General features: G+C 43.6%; 1 protein-coding gene across 1 annotated transcript in view; it reads right to left on the bottom strand.

Moving 5' to 3' along the window:
- The window catches only part of LOC8028089 (prolyl 4-hydroxylase subunit alpha-1), a 62,692-nt gene that overhangs the window by 18,238 nt on the left and 20,652 nt on the right, over positions 1-23,802 (bottom strand). The window contains exons 7-10 of the mRNA XM_042286923.1: positions 18,617-18,790; positions 5,802-5,866; positions 3,698-3,809; positions 1,199-1,291 (exon numbers count right to left, since the gene is read on the bottom strand). Of these exons, the coding sequence (XP_042142857.1) occupies positions 1,199-1,291; positions 3,698-3,809; positions 5,802-5,866; positions 18,617-18,790 (444 nt within the window). The remainder of the gene's footprint in view (positions 1-1,198; positions 1,292-3,697; positions 3,810-5,801; positions 5,867-18,616; positions 18,791-23,802) is intronic.

Here is a 23,802-nt window from a genome sequence, read left to right as displayed (position 1 = left end):
ACGAAGATAAACTCACTCGAAAAATTATTGAAGCGCTGGAAAACGAACGATTGAAAAAAAAAACTCTGTCAGCGCTCCATCACCACCTCTGTCTAATAAAGAACGTTGATCTTTAGATACACAGTATCAGCATGTGATGGAGGCTTAAGGAACACGTGGCGTCCATGTCATGGTTTTTCTCTTTTTTTTTGACGTTGCAGTATTTATACTCGATGTTATCACGAATTAACTTGAGTTGTAAGCCATCGCCTCGTTCGTCTACCTTCTCGTTCTTGTCCGTGTCTCTGCGCTGTCTTAATTTTTAATCATGAAATACCAACTAGCCCAAACTTCCATCTTAGTCAACTGAAATGTCCAAACGGAGTCAACCGAACCTAACAATACTTGATGCGAGGGAAAAAGAGAGGACGGAGGACAGCGGAGGTGGAATCAGGAAAAAAGGAAAGCGAAGAACGAAGAAGGAAAGGGAAGAATTGAGAGAGACAGAGAGAAAGGGGTGGGAAAGAAGAAAATAAGCACCCCTGATATACTGGGCTCGTTCTTTGGGCTTTGATGGCGCTAGATAGTTTTTTTTCTCTTTAGAGCAGAATTGTTGTTTCTGAACAGGATCCGCTTTTGTTTTGGCTTCCGCCATTCTCATTTATGTTTTATTCGTTTAAGTCCGCAATGCTATCGCTGGAGCAGTCAAAGGTACTTTACTTTTCAATTCTTCATTCACCTCACCTCAACAATGCAAGAGGGAAAGTTGATGTATAAATGAGCAAACGAACAGAACGAAAGAGCACGCCGGGAATCGCGCAGTGCCCCGCGGTTCCACGAAACCAGTTCACTCCAGATCAGTCCAGTCCACACCAAACCACGACCGTCCAAACGAAATATGGCTCCATGAACAAGGAAATTATATGCTGACGCATTTAGAATGATAATGCTTTCCCGGGATCTAGTGACTTAAAAGTGAAAGCGAGGGATCCTTCGTTGTAACGCTGGAGACGAAGGGCGAACGCGAAGTTGAGACAAAAACACAACACTTTAGATTGAGACGTGTTGTGTGCGTGTCCCCATTTGTATTCGCCCCCCTTCTTGGTCTTTTACTAGAGGAACCGATGCAATATATCGTCTTCTGAGCTAATTTAGATTATTTATGAATATCATTCTAAGTAGCCCCCGGACTCGACAACAGCAGCATAAAAAGAAGGACCTTCGGACTACTCACGTCATTGCAAGATGGGATGGAACCTTCAAGATAGTCGTGATGCGGCACGTAGTGCCCTCCAATCCCGTAGTTGGCTAGCTGCCATTGATACAAAGTAGACACAGATAAGAAATAGAAGTAAACTTGAGCACACACAATTCGAAGTCCTATAATTTATCTCACTCGCTACGCGCAAGCCTGTTGAAGCCACGGCAGGGTGTGAGCGAAAAGCTGCATTTTTACGAAGTTTATGTGGTGACCCAATCCTCTTGGGGGGAAAAGCGACGCGGTGGTACAAAAGCAAGTGTTCGGTTAAAAAAGAAGTGTTCTCCTCCTGTTCAGCTTCTGACGTTACTATCACAACATTTTATTTTTGGCAATGCTGCGAGCAACTCTACTCGTAGTTACATCAAGTAAAAAACAAGTTTTGCACATTTTTATGTGCTGCTCCAAGGAGCTCTTACAACATTTGGATGCCGAAGGAAAAAGCCATGATTTTAGCGTTTGAACGTATACCTCTTGATGAGATAACATATGTCTAATCTGAAATGCACCTGCTAAAATCTTAATTCTCTACATGAAGGGAAAAATTAGTAACAACCCACAAGAAGACTTTTTTTTTTTTTTAGCTACGGTTTTTGTGGCGAATATAACTATGAGATAGAGAATGGATGCAGCTCCAACCTCGCGCATTCAATCATTTTCCTATGTCCCACGCCCTTCCCGCTAGGGGGTGTTACCTTCCTTGGAGTTACGAATGGCGGTAAAAGCGTTCGCCGATTCTGTAATCTGTTGAAGGCAATGGAGGAAATCGGTAAAAATCATCTAGTTCTCGCTGTTATTTCACAAATGGCACAGCATAAAGCAAAAACGTGAAATCCCCTTAAAGGTAAACACCCAAAGTCAGATCGAGCAGTTTCGAGCGTGTGTGGTACGATGCGTGAGTAGCAGCGTCCTCCAGACAGTTTTCACTGTTTTTTCTCATGTGCATAGCAAACAAACATAATTATTTAGGCTTATGTTTGTTTACTAACACCCACAGGGTGCGGTCGTAAGGACTAACAGATTTGGAACGCCTTGCAAAATATGAATTCCCAACGTACATGCCTGAAATTGGTATACACGAACGTAGTTTCGCAAGAAGATTTGGTGAAATAATAATAGAGCAATAACAATGGCCGTGCATTTTTTATGCCATATCTGGTTGTGGTTTGTGTTTCTTGCTCCCAGGTGGTCATTGTTTATATATTTTGTTGAAAGTATAAATTATCGCGATTACCTTACTTATATTGCCAGCCTCTGCCATTGGGTTTTAGCGTTTTTGTGTTTTTGCGTTCAGCAAACCCGCATCGAGCGACCTCTTAAACCAGTGTGCAGTCGACAAAGAGTCTGGTATAAGACATACGAAACACACGTGCTCCGAGGTTCCTTTATTTTTAATAATTCGCTACCTCAGTATTGAGACCTAAAAAAAAGACATGATACTTTTTGCGAAATTACACTTGCGTGCCCGTTTTCAGGTATATACGTTTGAAATTCGCATTTCGCAAGGCATGCGTGCTGGTCCCTACGGCCTCACCCTGTACATTCATGCATATTTAATATAATAAATGCACAACCTAAAGAAAACTCTGGGAAAAGTTTAAATCCGCTGAATTCATGGGTTTGTTTATACAAATGGTTTCAGCTCCCCACCCCCGCTCTCCCCCCAAAAATATTCAAAAACACTTTACACAGACCTGTGTTCCAATTTCGGCGGGACCGTTGGCCGCTTGTGCTATCGTACCGCCTCTCGGAGCATGCGGAGCGAGAGCTCTCGCTGCTGAACCTGGGATACTTTTTTCAATCCCCACCTTTGCACATTTCGATCTGGATGAGCATCGTAAGGTCGTGGGGTCGCGTAATCACTACTGCGTAAAGCACGTTAAAGATCCTAGATCGGTTGTGACTATAATGACTTAATTTTTCACCTAGAGCGGCGACGCCAGTTGTCCACTGGGACTGAGTAGCTTTCCGTTGTCTACGACTGATCTCACCAATATCTGCAGTACCGACAAAGCCATGGGCTCGAACGCGTGGCTTTAAAAAGAGCTTTATATACACGAGTTCTCGTAGAACCAGAAGTATTTCCAACTTTCACGGCTTCCAGGGCCGCGCTAGTTCCTATCAAAATGGCTCTCCACTGGGTGATCGTTGGAGAACAGCAGTACGCGATTGGGTATACGACGCGCAAGTAATTCTAAGTTTGGGAAAAACGAGTGATAGAAGAGCCTTACCTGACACTCCCACGTCAGGAAGATGTAGGCAAGCACGTTCATTCTAAAGTCGATTATAAAGGAGCTAAGGAATGCGATTCTCACACCGCTGTGCCTCTATCGCTGAAAGTTGCGGATTCTGTTGAGCTAAGTTCACGCGCTTGTGCCTTTATCTTTACTGCACACATTTGTACGATGAAGTATAAACAAACACAAAACACAATAAACAGAAATACAAGAGAGGTCTAACCTGGTATTGTTCCGCCTCGCTCATGCCGTACAAGGTTCCCAGACCCAAGAGAGACTGCAGATGCTTATTCACTCTTTCAGCAACCGGAGCATCATAGTCGTTCAGCCAGGCACTGGTGTCACAAGAATGTTTTGCATAAAACAAAATTCGTCGCGATAGCTGCAGCTTTGGCTAACATACGGTCTGTTGCAGGTTATGAAAAGCAGGATGGGCTCCGGCAGATTTTTTGAGCTACCTAAAATAAACACATTTTCTGAAATCCAGAACTTAACCCTTCTTAGAATGCTCGTTATCGCCTTTAAATACAAAATGGCAATTGAGGGTCGAGCAAACAAAGTAATGAGATTAAAGAAATAAAAAGTTTGCGGCGCGCTTCTTTGGGGCGACGTCACATGTATATCCCGAAAATCAAGCAGGCAGTCTAAAGAAACAGCCTATTGGGCATGTTTTTCGTTTTGCTGACGTGGGCCTAACCACTATTCATTTCACGCCATCAAAACCTCTTGTATCCTCTTTGAAACAAGCTGAAATTTCCCCATATTAAAACGTGTGACGTCTGTTTTCAGGGTTACCAGTAAAAGCTTTTCGCCACCTTATTAAAAATCCATCTATGGGGACTACCAAGATTTCTCAAATGTTTTGACGTACTCATAAATATGTTTGACGTATTTGAAATGTCCGTCAAAGTTTTCTAAGGGGCCTACGTACCCAAATACTTAAAGGGCGTAAGAAACCGGCCATAACTTTTTGGGAGGCCTGCGTGCCTGTCCCTATCACTTCCGTGAAACCACAGCACCCATCAGAATCCTTATAACGGATCTGTGGGGGCAATCACGTGACCCTTCAGGATGCATGCGCCGGGAAGCGCTTGGCCGTTTCGTTCTGGGCGGCCAATATGAGTTTTGTAAGTTGTGGAGATGTTCCCCGTCCCTTCCCGTCGTTGCGCTGACGCGACTCCGCGCCGAAGGGGAAACAGGTGCGCACGAGAAACGCCCCCATGGAAAAGAGGTCGCTGCTCTGCACTTGAGCTTTTCTGGTTTCCGCCCTTTCCCCCTTGCACTGTTTTTCTTCATCAAGTCCTCGCTCACAAGAGAGAGAGGGCGCATGAGAAAAATGGGAGGAGCGCGTTTTGCTGTTTGTTTTTGTGCCGGGTTGAGGTTTGCTGGGTTGAGGGGGCTGGAAGCGCTGAGAGGGACCCATAACACATCGGGTTTGAAGTGCTATTTTCAATAGCGCATGGACGGGGGGGAGGGGGGGGGGGAATGGGGGAAGGGGCAAAACCTAAAACTTTACTAACTTCGCAAGGGAAAAAATATTCCAACTCCTGATATTAGCTACCAGTTCAGACCTGTTCAGTATACTGAAACAATTTTGAGGCAAATCAGCAACAATTTGTTCGGAACGAAAGCGATCTTGTCATTCCACTTTCGTGGAGAGAACGTTAGAAAGGAGGCGAGTTGAGTGGAGAAAACTATCAATAGTGACGACCAGAGAGCTTTGTGGGATTGGCTTCTGCTTTCCTTAACATGCAACTGACTACATAGTTTTGGTAATCACATGTATGTCTAGTGTTGCCATAGTCTTCTTTGTATTTATGACGTTTAGTTTCAGTCATGAAAAGTCATTACGTTCTACTGCTTCCCTCGTTCATCCATTATTTACCCAGGTTTAATGACCAGTTCAAATCGAGAGCAGCGGAAACCTAAAGGTCGATCTCGCTGTTAATTGTTTTATTACAAATGGCTAACGGTTTTGGTACGATTTACTTCTTGGTGAGGTATTAAACAAATCTAATGTATTATCCAGATGGCTTATCTTGCATTAGGAAATTGCGTTGAAGTTCTCTATTTTAAAACAACTACAAAAAGCTACTTTTTATTTTGAAGCTTTATCTTGGGTTAATTAAAGTTGAAGTTGGCTTGTCTGACTGAAGCCCAGCCGCCAGCGAAGGGGGAAAATTAACACAAGAAGGTCCATAGAAGTACAAGTGTGAGTTACGAAAAATATAGATGTTTTACCGCTTAGATGGCACAATATAATATTAGTAATAATAATAATATTATTAATAATAATAAAGTTCATGTTGGGGATAAGAAATATTTACTTGGAGCTAGTGCGATCTGGTGGCTCATCATTTTCACTCCCGCTTGACGTTTTTGACTGTTGCAGCTGTCGCGAGAAAGAGAAAAAAAATTGTACGAAGTAAACCTTAGATTTTTTATTGTATCATTTATTTATTTATTTATCTACAGATCCTACTACACTCTCACGGAAGGCATCGTAGGACCGGGGGAAAGGTGCAATATAAGAAATATCAGTGCGACAAAGTTATTAACAACTGTACTAACTAGAAACCACAATTCAAAGGTCACACCATGCTAACACAACAAAAAGTGTCGACAGTAGCAAGAGAATCCTCGGTCAGAAGTGATCCCCTACCTCACACATACGCGCGCACACACACACACACACACACACACACACACACACACACACACACGTGCAATGTCTAATAAAAACATCAGAGTAGTGAAGAAATGACACGTGAGTCACACGTAAACTGATAATTTAAAAATTTTAGATCACAATAACATGGGGTTCGTTTTACAATGAAAATAGTGATACTTTAAATGATTATGAAGATGCTGCAGTTATAATGTCAAAAGGTAATTCATTCCACTCTTTTACGGTGCGACTTGTGTATTATAAACCCATCGTTGATCAGTGTGTATAACAAAGTGCGTATATTAATTTTCTTGCGCGTTTGAAGGGGCTGTATGTCTGCTATGCCGTAAAGTGTTCTCACAGAATCTAGCCTTTTATGTTTGGATCTAAGGGCTTTCTTTTGTATTCTTTCCAGTTTGTGTTTAAGGACCTCTGCGTATCCTAAATAATATTGGCATATTCTAAAAGGGGCTTGACGAGTGTTTGTAAGCTGTTAGCTTTGTTGCTGAGGTAGAGTGTCTTAGGCGACGTCTAAGATACCAAAGTTGAAACACCGCTTCCTGGCACAGCAAGTCATTCCATCTAAGGTCAGGATTGTAATACTGACACCAAAGTATTTAAAAGATGAAACCTGTTGCAGAGGAAAAATTTTTAAAGTTATGTAAAAAGGGCAAAAAAGTCTTTCTGCGGGTTACTGTCATTGAGACACATTTTTTTGGGGTTTAAAATCATATGCCATGTCTGGCACCGATTGCTAATTTTGGTCAGGCTCAAATTCAGATCAGCTTGGTCTGCGACGTCTTTTATTTTGTTAACTATTGCAAGATCATAAGCAAACAGACGGACATTAGTATTTATATTGTATTTTACTAGATCGGTAATGTATACAAGGAAAAGGAGAGGGCCTAACACAAATCCCTATGGTACGCTGGAACGTACCGACAGGGATGGTGATCTTTGTCCTTTTACCGCAATAAACTAGTGTCTATTGCATAAGCTGTCTGTTAGCTAACGACGCAGGTTGTGAGTTAATTACATTTTGGATAGTTTTAAAAGCAGTTTGGGATGTGACACTCGGTCGAAGGCCCTGTCCCCTCACACTAATGATATCCGAAAAGTAATGAACAGTTTCCGCGAGTTGCATAGTCGTAGAAAGCTTCCGCCTTCCGCCCTGACGTCCCTCCGGTTTGCATTCTTCGGAAGCGTTTATATTTCCATCTTGGTTTCAACTGGGGTGAAATTAGCCTCGTAGCACGTGCTAAAAACGTTTCCAGAGTCAACGAAGTTTAGTTTCGTTTTTTGTTCTAGTATGCCTTAAAATATATCCTTGTCTTCCGCAAGAAACGCTTGGCAACATTCTACGACAAGCAGCGAGCGTCCTGGTTGGAGACTAGGTCCGCCTCCCCTCGGTGCGCGGTTCAAGGTTAGGCTTGTTAAGACAAGATTAAGATGTTATCCTAGTCTTCAGCCAGGACGTTCGCTGCTTGTCGTGCAAAATTACCAAGAGTCGCTCTCTCAAACACACACCACTGACCACAAAAAAAAAAGAACATACAGGTGTTGTTTTCGACCGTGAAAGAGCACTACCAATCAAATGAAACATCTAAACCAGTAACAAATAGAAAGATCTGAAAAATATCTGGTCTCAAAGCGCTCATTAGAAAGCACCAGAAGTCGCACGGCCATTGCATCCATGATGGGTGCGCTCGCGGCAGCTTTGGTTTGTTTGGATTATGCGTGGATACCTCCTCCTGCGTTCCGTTACAGTAAGTGCGCCGCTAACGCTGGCCGTCCGCGATACACCAGACGTCGCTATCTTGTCATCGCACACCCCAATGACATGCCCCTGGCGCAACCCAGATGGCGGAAACGCTACGCTGCGCCAGTATCGCTCAAAATGGCAGCGCACAGGAACCTTTCTTGGAAACGTATACTTCGTCTCATCTGAGCATGGACTATTGATAGCCGTGCACACAAAAAGCGCGAGCTAATTGCTTTAAGTGAAGCTTCGAGGGCTGCACGAGCCTTCGTGCAGCGAACGAGTGCTCCAGTCAAAGGAGTCTAGGCTAGACGCTCGTGCTTGCACAACCTGTGCAGTTAGTCCTTGCCAGGCTGAGACAAAGTATTGTAGCAATATCCGAGGACTGTACGTCCTATGGCCCACCGAAGCTTGCCCTAACGTCATTCGTGGCCATGCCGATATTTTATGTGCCACGAGCGTTCAGTTTACCGTTCTAGTTTAACACCGCAACTCCAGAAAACAAGTGAGTAAAAATAATCGTCTATGCCCAAGACTGGCGACACCTGCAAGCTACGTATATACGGCATTCAGTGGGTGCCATAATTGAGTGCGTTTTTCACAGCGCATCACTTCGAGGGGGGGGGGGGGGGGGGGGGGGGGGGGTCGAGGGCGGGGGTGAATAGTTGGTTTAGAAAAGGTGTCCGCATTTTCAAATCAAGCTCTTGCCTAACCTCTGCAAAGAACGCCGACCAGTGGATCACGAACTAGAACCCGCAATTGCAGCATGTATATAATTGTGTCACACACAAAAAAAGAGAGTGGACGGAAAGAAAAACATGACGTTGGGGTGGACGCCACGAATGCCCCTCTTTAAAGTAGCGTTGGGCACGCGCCGCAGCTCAGAGAGCGAAGAAACTGGTAGCGTAGCTCCCATTATCGTTTGGTAGCGCAGGTAGGTCACACCCTCGATTTTTAGTTGCGGCAGAAGTCGCCTGATGCCGCCGGTGTCTGGAAGAGGTTCATTTCGCTCAGGCCCAGAAAGTAGTAGCGGATTGTTTGGAATACGTAAAATCAACAATCCCCCCCCCCCCCTTCAAAAAAAAAAAAAAAAAAAAAAGAGCATGTGGAATTACATTGACGCTGACAATATCTCATTTCAATGGTTTGTTGATGCGAGACGCGGCGCTCGATTCCCACACCCGATCGCGCATGCGCGGCGCCGGTGGCGTGCCGCTAGGGGCCCTCCAATTTCTTTGTGAACATGTATAGGTGTACATCAGCCTATAGTCCCTTATAACTAAATTATAGTGGTGGGCGAATACCGGTTCAAATTGACGAGCTCTGCTTAAGGCTGCGGTCCCACGGCGGCCATGACATATGACGCTTTCAGCACGTTTTCGAAATGCGATCGTGGCGTGTTCAAGCTTGCTAAAATTATGTGTTATATATCATCTTGTAGTGTACAACATTATCTTTTATCTGATGTAGGATTTGTTTTCCTAGTGCAAAAAGCTAATTCAGAGGGCACCCGCGAACATTGACCTTTTCGGCAAAACATGGTTTCGTAGTACAGTGGTACAGGGTGCACTATTGGAGCAATTTCTTTCTAATTTTAGAATGTTATAGAAGAAGAGTGCGTTCATTGTCAACGGAGGCCCTTTTTTTGTTTTTTATTTTATTTTGACAGATATTTACTTTAGAAAAATTGACTTTGCGGAAGCACTTCAGTCGCGAAGTTTTGGGCGCCTACTCGGTCATTTTATTTGAAACTTTTTACATCAGTTTGTAATTATGGTCGAAAGAGTTACGCTAAATTTCATTGTAATATGGCTTAAACTTTTTTCGGAATGCTCACGTGAAAAGTGACAAAAACCGTTAATTTTGGCAAACTTCATTTGGTAGTACAGTGGTACAGCGCTTAGGGATTGGCACACATGAATAAAATTGTAGGCCCGCAAAGAAAAACATATTCCGCTTTGCAAAGCGAGGCCCTTTTTCTAAATTTCACTTTTGATTTTCCATAAAAAAAGTTTGAATATAGGTGAAATCACGTATTTGTTGATAGTCAAAAACGAGTATTTTGACCCCTTTTGGCAGACATTTAGGCCGATATTTTTAGTATTAAATGGAGATTACTGTTCCAGGTCCTGATTATTAGCGCACATTTTCACTAATCGAGCCTATTTATTAAAAAGAATCATAAAACACACAGAAAACACAAATTGGATGTCTGGTTGCGCCCTCTATGTGGCGGTGGCTGAAATGTGACTACGCGAGGTTCAGGAAACTGCCGAGGATGGCGCTGATTCCAGCTGTGGTTGCCAGCTTCGGAAACTGGTTGTACACTTGGCTTCTTCCGTTTCTTGCAAAATAACGTGCTGGAAAACTTGGTCGAAACTCGTGAGGTCCTTTATAACACGGTACTTTCTGCTAATATAGCTTTTAGGAAGAATTTCAGTCGCTTTCATATTGTTAAACGATTTTTTTTTTATGCGAGGCTCCACCGGTTCAGTTTGCTGAATAAATTGTTCACGGAATCGATATCGAAGTTTCAAATTACCGAAATGCCAAAATCGCCAGTTCTGCGTAGATACGCAGCGTGACGCACGTGCTTCTGGTGCGTGTGCACGTACGTGTTTGCTGCGCAGTTCTTCGGTTGCTGCGAGTTTTCGCGTATTTATTGTGCACTGCTTACCTCCGTCTGCGCACGCATCTCATCCTTGTAACTACCCCTGCTCTGTTTGCCTAGAGTGAAGTTTGTGTCTGTCTTTTCGTTCGCTGACTAAGCTCGTGTCGGTGTCCTTCCTACTGGCTGCTGTTCGTGTTTGCGTACCGTGTGTGTCGCTTTGATTACTAGGTCCCCTGCTTATGGGGTGGAGCAAGCGGTGGGCGTCGCGCCAGGGGTGGGTCGTGATTGGGGAAACAGCTTAGCAGCCGACGCCGACTTCGGCGCGTTTCTTCTGCGCACGCGCGTACTGTCATTGATATCGCTACTTCGCGCCGTGACGATGCGCTGATCTACAGGCCGGTCGGCGCTCGCGTGATATTGTTGAAAATTCCCGAGCGTGTATTTACGTTTCGAAAGCCATAATAGAATTAAAGTGGACATTTGGCCGGCAGCCGGCATACCGTGGCTCTGAAAACAGATTGCTAGGAGTGCCCTCTCATTCGCTGGTTCCACGCTGGGTGCGCGCAGTCCGTGCTTCTGGCCTCCCCGGCCGCCCAAATGCGTTTTTCTGATGCTTGTTTTGTTTTCAGTAAACAGGCAATAGATTCCTGCTGATATTCTCCTTTATAATCTTCACTCTTGACAACTCTTTAGTGTTGGAAGGAACTCCGTCAAATTTGACGATAATGCATATGTAAGTACAACTGGAACCTCATAGTTGCAAGAATACTTTTCCTGGATTGTCCGCATTAGAGTGCCTCCATGTGCGCTTCGCGCACATGAAGGCTCCCTAGTCTGCACCTTTCTGATAATATGATCGGTCTCCATAGATTGCACTTCCCCGCTTCGGGAGCACGGCCAGCGGTGGTTCTCTGTCGGTCATCGAACCTCACACACGTGAAGCGTTGTCAAAGCTGTGATATACCGGGCGTTTTATTATTCTGTTTTGTTTTGTTTTGTTTTTTTTTTGCTGAAAGAAATTATACTTTTGGTATTCCCGGGGATAACATTATCGGCTGCGGCGGACGTAAAGGAACGAGCGTAAATTGACAGTTAGTGGCCTAATAAACTAATATTTGCCATTTGCGAACGCTGGAGAGGGGGTGACCTCCTCTCCCCCGTTCGCTCCGCTGAAGTGGAACAGGGTGGGAGGAGCTCCCACTTCGTTCTTGACCTGTCACCGACTACAGTTGCGAATTCCACTTGTCATTTTGGAGCGATGACGAGATAGAGCTGAGTCATGTATTGCGTTCTCTGAGATGAAGAACGCAATGCGCGCGGAGTTGCTCCACGTATGCACCAGTCACCAGTAAAAACGACCTGTCCTCCGAGGAGGTCGAGCGAGACGCCGGCTGACATGGGGGTCGGTCACCTCACCGTCACCACCGTCTACCGTGCCTTCAAAAACACGGGGCGCAATGTGTTTCTGCAGTATAACAAAAAAATTGAACAAACAAGGTGCAAACTTTCATTTTTTTCCCAAGTGTGGTTTGCAGGGCTGAACCGAATTACGCCGTGCTGGGATGACGTCGACTACAATGGTACACGATCATAACAAGAGCACAAATCCTGCCACGTTATTTTGCTACAGTGATAAGAGCATATATATCTTTGTCTGCGATGCGGCAACAGAGACATTATTTCCAAATTAGAGTTCGAAGTTAGCCTTCGATGCTAGCACTGACCAACTCGCTTCACTCACAGGGTGAAAACGTGAAACTTTGTATCATTCGGACAGAGATCGAAAAATAACACGCACCGCTTCAACTTGGACACCTCAAAATAATTAACTGTAGTGGATCGCACGCAAAAGCTTCGCGTACGCAATAAAATTGCCGGTCAGAAGTACGGTTCCGCAAACAAAATCAACGTATGAGTCATCAAATTATGAAGAAAAACCAGGTGTGAGCGTGCCAAAAATATTCGACAATTATTGTTGTCAATATTTGTTTTTCTATCCACGTGCTTATGTCGCAGTGGAAAGCCGTGAAACTCCCTATAAAATTATTTTGGGCAGTGTTTCCGACGGTGCTCGCTCGATCGTAAAATGTCGCTTTGTTGCTACTTTGGCGAATCAAACAAGGAAGCCACGTTCACCTACAATGCCCTGTCCACAAGAAAGGAAATCGAAATTTTCGCTTCGTTTTCTTTTTTTTTATATTCTTCTCTTCTGCACGATATAGGGTATGAATTATTATCCTTCCCTGTACTCTCGCTGCGACGAACAGTCCGATAAACGAGTCACCCTATGGCAAAGATGGGGGTCCCGAAAATCTCCTAAAATCGTGTTTGTTCTCAGAGACACATCCGTGTGTAAGAAAAACCGCGGCCCTCTCCACGAAGTACGGACATATTTGATAAATAGCGTTGACTTGAGGTTGAACTTTTCATTTGCTTTGTAAACACAAGCGTGACGTCACGTGCGCATCCCACGCGACCCGACTGAAGTCTGAACTGGTGTACTCTGTGTAGACAATAGGGCATTATTTTGACTTCCCGGCCGCGACGACCTTGGCGAGGGAGGACAGATGGGGGTCCCGAAAATCCTAGAATCGTGGTTTGTTCGCAGGGACACACACATCCGTGTGTAACAAAAAACGCGGCCCTCTCCACGAAGCTTACACAGGCATTGTTGTGTGACTACTGAAGATGCCTCCCGCAAGGGAGGCGAAACTGGTCAGAACTTCAGCTTGGGCGAGTTGGTTATTCATGATTCATGGAGGCGTTTATTCATGGAGGCGTTTATTCATGGAGGCGAAACGTCTAGTGAAATTGTTTTTTCCTGTTCTGTGAAGTCGGTGCTTTTATTTTAATTATGTTACCAGTCGGCCTGTGTGACCAGTGCTCATTTGAAGAATCGCCTTTGTCTTTTTTGAACCCTAACAAAAACACCCTCATAACATTTTTTTTTTACTGTTCGGCTACGTTGGCATAGCCTATAATTAGGGTTCCGCGTTTTCGGTTTCTATTTTTTCAAAATTCGGCGTACTTTTTTCGGTGTTTATTTTAAAATTCAATTTTCGGTTTTTTTCGGCGTATATTTATGCCCTCAAAATTTTATCGGCGTTTTCAGTGGATATACAATAAACACCAACGGTCACCGGATCAGATGATTCTTGTAGCTCTGATATTTTTGATCATTCAAAGAATAACGGCACAGATACATTGAAAAAGAAATGGACACTTTATTTGGCGAATGTGTGCAACTGTAAAAGAAACAAGAAGAAAACAGAAGTACAGACAAGTAAGATATAAAGCCTATTTCCAAAAAAAAAATGGAACTTTACCGTCTGTACGTCAGGATTACGTGATCTTATTATAGTACACACACATGTACATTCCCAAGTTCTCCTCGTTGATCCGCACTCTTTCTTCCCTGTTAATATAACCCTGAGCTTCGAGAATGCCCTCACAACGCTAACACTGGACACTGGCAGTCTGAGGATATGAAGAGCTGCCTGAGCCAAAATTGGCCCATCAACGAATTGTGACCACCAAAAGAGACACGGTGCGACGTATTGAAGCACAACATAACATGCAGAGCTTGAATCAAGTCAGTCTTCTTTACAACGAGTTAAAAAACACGCTTGTATATGGGGAGTCAGGGGGCATTTCAGACTTCACGTTCGGATCGATGATGCGGCACATTCAAACCAAAACGTCGTGATGGCATCCGTGTATCCCATAAATTCGGGCACATTTCGATAGACACTGTCGTTTATTTTTTTCGCCACAGCTCTGCGGTACGACTGGAAGGTCAAAGTGAGCTTTTCCGGTTAAAACTGAATTTTAGAAAATGAATGCGACGTATTTTTATCGGTTTCAATCGAAAATGCCGAGCCTAAAAACTGACCTTTTTCGGTTAAAACCGAATTTCCAAAAATGGATTCGGCGTACTTTTATCGGTTTTTATCGGTTTAAACCGAAAAAGCCGAACCCTACCTATAATCGACATAATTTTTGCGAAAGCCTACTTTTATTTTATAATTATCTGTAACCATTTCTAATTGAAGAAGTGACAAGTATAATAGTTATATTATGATTTCATATCAAAATTCGACGAACCCGGAGATGCGAAATTCGGTGAAACAGCTTTTCAAAAAAATATCCGGTGCCCGAAACTTGCTTATATTAAAATGTCTAACATGTGTATGTGTTCTAATACAGAAGATGAGTGCAATGTGGAAACTGAATGGCCTCACAAACAATTGTCAACGAGTTGGAATTTTTGATGAATTACCCTTTGTCGAGTCATCCTACTACCGATTGGCCTCTTCAATCAATTGCCCGTCGACAAAGATTGTTGTTGGTTTATTTGCCATCTGCTGTAAGGGGAGAGTGTGGGGCTCGTCAAGCCGACATCTGCCAGCATTTTCATCACGCCTCCAGCGCCTGTACCGACTGACGCCGACGAGTTGGCCTAGAAATAAATACCCACGGGCTATACTATAGCCGCTAAATATCTCTACGCGAACATGATTTGTTTTCAAAGGGGCACCCGCCTGTCGGTGCTTCTTTGAATTATACATACGTCACGGTCAAAACGTTCCGCAGCTAATGAGTGAAGGCCGACCAACCTATTTTGTCCAAATGTCCGTGTATGGGAGATGAGAATGCCACTGCGTCAAAGGCAAGACGTGTGCGAGCGTCGCTAAAAATAGAGACCACTACCGATGTTTTAGTAGGGATGAGGACGATTCGTCACATGCGCACTCGTCGCAGGACGATTTGTCATAGGACGATTCGTCACATAGGAACATTCGTCACAGGATGACTCGTAATGCGGGCAACTGGTCACATCGATCGGGCAGGGGACGATAGAAAATTGTAAATTTGAACAACTGCCCACATTCTCCGATGAGGAGTTTCACGACTTCCCAATGTGACATAAACTAGTGGTTAGAAAAACTAATCTTACAATACTCATCCGCTTTTCCTTTCATAATATTGCGACTTTTCAGCAGGCTGATCTAAGTTGCTGGCACGAGCAATAATCCGACTGGCAGCCAAATCAGTTTTTACTTTGCCTTGCATACACCTCTTCGAGAAAACCAGTAAGTATCGGAATTCTTTCTGCTGCATATGTACGAGCACCCCTCGTGCACCTGCATGGCTCCACCTCTCTCTTTTGCGATCACCTCCATCCTTTTGAATGTAGTCCGAGTTCAAAAATAGTCGCTCTTATATGACCTCCGCATTCACCGTTCGGGACGGACCCAGAAGCTAAACGTCTGCTACAAATTCTTTGACCTTGAGAAGTGAAAGACATATGCTAAGATAAGAGGTGACCCACTTTGTCAGGCCAAACCAACATTCAATGTTCGGGACCGAACCAGAAGATAAAACGTTTGTTACAAATTCTTTGCCTTTCAGAAGCCACAGACATACTAAAATATGAGGTGAGCCACTTCGTCCGCTGGAACCAAATTGAACGACACATTTTGGGGGGACGAACTATTGTAGGACCGGTTGGCCGCGTGACGAGTCATCCTATGACGAATGTTCCTGTGTGACGAATCGTCCTGTGACCAATCGTCCTGTGACGAGTGCGCATGTGACGAATGGACCGTATCCCGTTTTAGTATACATGGTTTCATTCTTAGTCAGAGCGCAAACAGAGGTTAGATGTCACAAAAACACATACACAAAGACAAAAAGCACTTTATCACGGCGCATTGTATGGGTTGTTACATTAGTGGGTGGAATCACCTAAACAAAGATAGTGAACGCCGTGGCGTTTAGGTGTTGAGCTGTTGGTGATGCTTGATCGGCGCAATGTGTCAGTCGAGCTCCAACTGAGGGTGATATGAGGCGGGGCAGCTCTGTGGTTTTACTTGTTGTGTTGCATAGTTAGTTTCGGCCGTCAGCAAATAGCGAAAAATATCTATCTATCTATCTCTCTCTCTCCCTATATATATATATATATATATATACAAAGGCAAAAATGCGTACTGTCAGAGTTACTAATTCGAACTTTACTACGACGTTTCGAGCGGGGACGACTCTTCATCACCTAATGAAGAACGGTCCCCGCTCGAAACGTCGGAATGAACTTCGAATTAATAACTCCGACAGTACGCATTTGTGACTTTTTATATATATATATATATATATATATATATATATATATATATATATATATATATATATATACATTTTACTAATACAATGTCTGGACATTTACACTTACCAAGTAACCATTTTCAGCTGTGATTTGAGACTGTTGCGCTTATCCCGCTCTTATTTATTTATTTTTTGTTTCTCTTGTTTCTGGCCTTTTTAGTATAGGCTTCCACCAGCTCGCTTGCGCGTGTACTCTAATTTCAAGTGAAACAAGTTTGTAAATTAGGGCGACACTATATAGGTTTGAAATCCTATAACAATTTTATTGCCATTTCGTGAGCCACGTACGAATTTTGAAATATATCTTTTCATCCAAATAATCGATTAGGAAATCGAATAACGATTCGGACGAATTTACTACGGCGGGAAGAACGAATTTGCAAATCTCATGGCAATTAGGAAATTTCAGCCATCCTTGGTTTCCGATTGGTCGCGCTCAGTAGCGGCTCCCTCCGCACGTGCACAGAGTAGCCTCGAGTCAGAATTCGCGGAGTCTCTACTGACCGGCCAAAAAAGTGCGGCGCTTCAACTGCTCCCGCCCAGACGACTTGATGTATTTGTATACGCCCATGACATCGGCCGCGATCGGCGACTGAGGTTCCGCTAGCCGACGCAAGCGTCAGCGGACGTCTCATATTTCCATACTCTCACTACAGAAACAAAAACAACAACAAAAAAATCATCCAGTTCATGCTCACTATGTTCACCACTGACAAGATAGTTGGTAGTTTACGAGTTTCCGTGCAAAGCCGATCAAAACGAGGCACCAGATCAACTTTTACGGCTGCCATCAGGAAAGATCTGGCTTGTCGCGTGCCCTCAACGTCACTCCGAATATTTTTTGTGCCCCACGCACCATCCTCTTGTAGCAATATGTTTATTGTCCCCATGTGATTTCTTTTTTATGTTCTTACTGGTGTTTGATCATAATTCGGTCATTGAAATAGTTTTTGCTGCCGACCCTTCCATTATTTTGACCCTCTGGCTGCAAAGGAATATTATGCCGGCATTACACACGAAATAAGAATGTAGACACTCCGTCCCATATCTCAAATTACATCACAACGTGTTTACACAACTGTAGTGCAGAGGTACGATGAGCAGGGTCTGAGAAAATATTAGTTTCAGTATTTTCAAAAGAGCGACGAAACAAAATAAAGAAAGGACCGCCAATCGGCAGCGCGTGCAAGCAGAGGCAGTAGTGACAGGAAGCGCGAGGTGTGTCTTTCGTACGGCCGGCATCAACTCACGCACTGTCCGAAGATGTACTCTGTTTTACTCGTAGGATTGCAACGCTGCGGAATGTAGGCGTGTGATTTCAGAAAGCGCGTCCTACCATTTCTACGCGCGAGTGCTCCTGCAACCCAAGCATTGTATACAGTTACGTCCTCGCGCCCGTGCCTTGGCCAGCCCCGTACACAACTAATGCAGTATCGAAAAGGCATAGTTCAAAATTGACGGTCCCACTTTTCCATACCGCTTCAAAACCCCATCTCGCTCAAATCACTTGGCAGCCGGACAATTTTGGCAGGGGGCCTCAAGTTGGGGATTATCCGGTACATTGTCCTCCCAACAATGAACGTGGGCGCGACGCGCCAGAGGGTGAACACGTGAAAGGAGGGGCGTAAGAGTGGAGAAGGAAACTCAAGGTCGCAAGCGACGGGAAAAAGGGTTTCGAAATTGGCGCGCAGGTTTTGCAGCATTTGCTCATACGGACAGCCAACGCCGCCCTGGTGGTTCAACTAATGTTTTGTTCAAGATGGCCGCCGTGGTACCGCAGCCTTAACTCATAACCTTCGTACTGGAAAGAAGGGCCGCTTACACAGCTTTTTTTAAGTGTTATTGATAGGGATGACATTGCGTCATTCAATTGCTACCGGTATTTGCACACCTCTTCCAAATTATGTTATTGCAAACTAAGCAAAACTGGGAGTTTCCTTACCCGTGGCTCAGCGAAGGCGATCATATCGTCGAGGTCTCTGTCTTGCAGAAGGTCGCGCAGCACGACGACGTAAGGCTTAAGGTTGTATTCTTCGAGTTTCATTGGCTGCAGCTTGAAGAAGCCGGATTCTCCCGCGTAGTAGCGACACCTCAGCTGGCTGTCCATCTTTGGCGTCTTTGGACGGGACAGACGACATTTTGCGTAAGAAGTGGGATGGTGTGCTACTCGACGTGCCAAACAGAAATTTCACTTGAATGTCATAGTTCGAGTATCAGACATGCGTAATAAGGCTGTTCACCGATTAAAAAGTTTTAACCGATGAATTGGAAAAGTTTCTCGACAATTATCGCTTAAAGGGACCATGAAATGACCTTTTTACTTTTTCCAGATAACTTTTACATTAAACCGTCAATGTTCACTGAATGCCGAACAGGCATCCGTTTTCGTCTCGGTTTATTAACTTCTACACAAAAAATTATTGAAATATCGACTTTTTCATTCTCTCCAACTGACCGCAAAACAAGCCGTGACGTAGGCCGTTTCCGGAACCGGAAGTTCTCTCGGCAGTAGGAGCATGGGAGTGTTAGCGTCAACGAGTTGGGGTGCGCCGGTAGGTTTTACTGCGCTGATGTCACCGACGTATTTCCTGAATCGGCGTCTCTCATCGCCGCATCGCAGCTGAGCGAAATTCAATGAGATATGTTGTGCTACAGCGACAGCATGGGACTAGTCCCATACGCCGGTATGCCTGTTGGGAAGTGCAGCGAGTCTTCCGCTGAAGACTCCAGAAGTCAACCACCCTGTCATTGTTGGCAGAAGGGCCGGCCCGTGTCAGTCGTTTGCAAAGCGACGTAGATGGCGTTTCTCGCGGCCTCGGAGATGCAGGAGCGAGCCGACGTTAAAAAAGACACGTTTGAACTACGAGTGTCAGCAAGAGCCACGTAAATACCTGTTTACACTCGGAGCGGACGCGCGCGCTTGATGGAAGTGCTGTATTCGCGCTGTTTGTAAGCGCTTCGGGACCGCTCTTTTGCGATTGCAACTCGATACTGACGCGACACTCGGCAAAGAAAGGTTGGACCGGGGTTGTACGTATACCTCCCACGAACTGTTATAGCTCGACAGTGACGTGCAGTCTGTCAGAATAAAAATGGGATACCAATAACAAAGTGTACATACCGTGTTACCAAGGTAATCCATACGGCGTTTATTTCAGCTCTATATCACACAAAACAAGAAGATAGAATCGACGAGAGTCCCTTTTCGACGAGTGTTCGTCAACACTGCCTCGGAAAACAAGGGGAAGAGATTGACCTCACCTCTTAATCTAGAATTGAGGTCAGCGATCAAACTATAATACGGGAAGGGTCCACAAGGGTCGCGCGGGCATATTCCATTTAGCACGCCAGCCGGTCGTAGGCAGACGGTCCTGCGACGAAGCAACGCAGCGCCGAGTCGGAATGCCTGCTAGGCCTATATTCTGAGCAGCGCTTCGTCGGAGTCGGTGGATCCAGCGTTCTTGTTCGTCGTGGTCTGTTTTAAGTACTGTTTTCTTGCTGCTTGAAGTCGGCACGCGCGGGAAGAACACGTAGAAAAATAAACGTTCAGTCAGTCAGAGTTTTGAGAGGAAGGAAAACAAAGAAAAGAAACGTTCGCCGGTCGCCGCCACCGCCGCCACCCAAGTAACTGTCGGCCCTGCCCTACTGCGCACGCGCAGTAGTTGCTTCGTTTACCACACGATAGATGGCGCTTGGCTCTCAGCATTATCAAATTTGGCAATTTTCGCCACACATCTCTAATTATGCTACAAAATGTGGATCTGAATATTATTTAACAAAACTTTTAGGAAACATTCGCCGGCTATTTATTGTTTACGATCGCGGTGCTGGTGAGGTAGGCTCTTACCCAATAGGCGACGTGGATTTGGCTGACGTGCTCCATTTCCGCGGATGCATCGTAGTGAACAGGCGAAGGAAGGAAGGCGCAAAAGAGTCCAGTTTTCTTTTAAAAGTTCTATAGCAAATATTTTTTTGGGGCTCCCTATTTTTGTGTTTTTGTGTTTCTTTTCACACCTTTTACGACGTGCGGTGGATGAAACTCGATGTTAAAATCATTTCATGGTCCCTTTAATTGAATGATCGTGGAAGCTGATTGAGTTTATCACGTATACGGGATTATTAATAAGATATGGGGGGATTTTATTTAATTTATCGGTGTATCTGACATACCGTCAAAAGCCACGTGCCGACGACTGAGGCAAGGATAAGAAGATAACGAAAAAAGTAAAAAAAAAAATAGTGACCTCAGCATATAGATTTCTTATTGCTAGTACATCCTTTTTAGCTGATAGCAGTAGTAAAAACGTATGTATCTTTGCAGGCTATCCCAAACTTTCCACACTTTCCTCATATCATTCAGTTCCCTATGGACACCGAAGATCATCTTTGTATTTCTACCAAAACGAACAAGATTAGCGTTTTTTTTCTCTGTCAGTCAAGTCTTGTAGGAACCTTCCGTACCCAATATGAGCTAGGCGGAAAGGCTAATATGTTAGTAATTTTTGAGCACTAGGGAAATCTTTGGTATGGGTAACAACGACTTTTGTAAGGAATAAAGGAATATTCCTAAGCAGACAGCTAAACAGCATGTGTTCAATGGCTCTTAGACGTGGCTATTTCAATTCCTTACTTGTGGTCAGTGATACAAAAATGTTTAAACAAGGCAAAAGGAAAATTTTCATGCTCACATTAAAGACAGACTACAGATAAAATTGACCAAATTAACGAAGTTCTGAATTGACAACAGTCTACTAGCAATACCAGTGACGTCACAATTTGGCGTATGTACAACAATAGTTCAACTATTTTTATAAAGAAGGAAAAAATTATTGGCGTGGGTTACAGCTGTTGGGCCTTAACCTATTCAATTCAACATACTCTCAACAGTTATCAAACGATGCCCGGGATAAAGTGAAGCTATAAACAGTGGCGACTTTTAGTGGTTTTGATTAAAAAAAACATTTAGTTTTTTAAACATTTAAAACAACCGTTTGGAAAACATTTTGGCAGAATTACTTTAAATAAACTCAACACTCCAAACATCCTCGCAATATATCTACGTTGCATATTTGTTATCCAGGACATTAACTTAACATTTAATATACTCTAATCCTTTTTAAATTTTTTAACAAATAACAGTACAAATAAAGACAAGCATTTCAACAAGCATTTTTTTCGTTTCATTCTGCCGTCTACACAAACAATGCCATTTATTTTTTATTTTGGTTTGTAATTACTGTGTATTATAGCAAATGTCCTTCCACACCGAACAAACGCTGCTGGGGAACATAAAACTTCCGACAACTCCGTAGAGGATCTACTTTGAGCGATTTTGCGGTTAATAAATTAGACGGCAATGAATGCATTGTTCAATTATGTCGTAAATCAATAGATTAATTACTAAGCCCGAATGTAATATTCAGGAACGTCCCATTGTAAATGAGAAATTTTTGTTGCGAAATAAGAACCAGAACCTTCGCTATAACGTTTACAGGTAGGTTCTTGTTTGTTCGTTTCTTCTCCCTAAATTAGAGACCTCAGTAGGCAATCCTGTTTCCTTACAGTCCGTACAGTGCTCGACGAGCCAAAAATGTTCCACCTGAGAGCGTGGACTCGTTAAAGTAACTGGGTACGGTCGACCTTAGGAGCATATACAGTTACTCTAGCGTATATGGCTACCATAAATAGTTAATTATGTGCCTCCGTCATTAGTTACCACAGGAATCTCCGATATAACTATTTGCGAGGCCATACGTTCTACTAATCCACTTCGTTTAGTTGAGCACTGTACAAAGGATTAATACATTTTGTTTTCTGGCCTGAAATGCTCTAATGGTGGATCGTCTTTTTTTTTTTGTTTTTATTGCCCTTGTGCATCTCATCGCTTCTCAAATAATTATGGCCATGTTCAAATAATTGCGACCATGAAAACATAGAGACGACCTCTCTATGTTTTCTAAAGCAGAAGTCGCCCCTTTCGCCTATACTTCGGCATCGTGTGGTTTGTGCTTTTCTTCTTTGTAACCATCGCATATTTGATTGATTACCAGGAGTTAGCTGACAATTTCGCTTTCATTTTTTTTCTTAGCTAGAGTCCGATGTTTATTTTTGTTAAATAAAAAGTCGAATAAAAAGGAAAATAGAACTTGCATACCCCCGCTACAAAAGACTCGCTCCAAACAAACATATGAGCAGTCTTCAAAGTTAAACATTGTTTTGTCGTGTTCCTGCTTTCTGGACGTGACTTTCTTTTATTTTTTTAATTTGCCTTTCACCATGTGCACACGTTTTGGTGGATACAAAGAAACTTTCTTGTAAAAACAAAAGTGAAAGTCTGAGGAAGATTCCTCAAACTCTTCCAGAAACAGAATCACAAAACCCATAGAAACGAAACAGCTTACTACAAGACGAAGGTTTACCTTATTCGTGAAATTAAAGCAAATGATTTCGAGTGAGAATTTACTTTTTCTGCCCTAAGCCGTGAGCGTGAATTAAGCTCCAGGCGGAATATAGCGCCCGCATGCGCAGGCGTCTTCAAAGAAGATATCTAGTGCTGCCTTTCATCAGTTCGATTTTCCAAAACTCCGACGCGCTGTAGATGGGTTTAAATGAATATGATCGTAGCGCATCGAATCAAAGAGGAACCAACGGCGTGCAGTCGGTCTACTTAGATTTTCCTCTTCTACCCATATACTAACCCCTGTTGTAAACGTTCCTCATAAAAAGGAACGAAAGCTCGTTCCTCGTTCCTTCTGATTTTTGGAACGTGTTCCCGTTACAAGTTCCATCTGTGAGAAAGGAATTCTTTCCCGTTACAGTTAAGAACATGTATGTTTGTATTCTTTTGCTAATTACCATATTTAGTTAAATCAAGCAGTGCTTTTTCTTTATCTCTTCCATTAATAGTCAACATACGAGTTTGTATGTCGCGATGGAAGGGCACCCGGAGAAGAAAACACTCAGAAGTAGGGCTTCATTTGTTAATATATTCATGTTAAAAAACTCAGGTATTAACCATGTCCATGCTTGTAGTGGACAATTCAGACGAGCCAAACGCACTTTTACCCAAGATTGCACCAGCGTTTTACAACAACCTCAAACGTTTCAATCTAAAAGACTCCCGTGTTA

The sequence above is a fragment of the Ixodes scapularis genome, unplaced genomic scaffold (assembly GCF_016920785.2).
Source record: "Ixodes scapularis isolate PalLabHiFi unplaced genomic scaffold, ASM1692078v2 PGA_scaffold8__174_contigs__length_109621045, whole genome shotgun sequence".
NCBI lineage: Eukaryota > Metazoa > Arthropoda > Arachnida > Ixodida > Ixodidae > Ixodes > Ixodes scapularis.
This window is presented reverse-complemented; position numbering and strand designations above follow the sequence as displayed.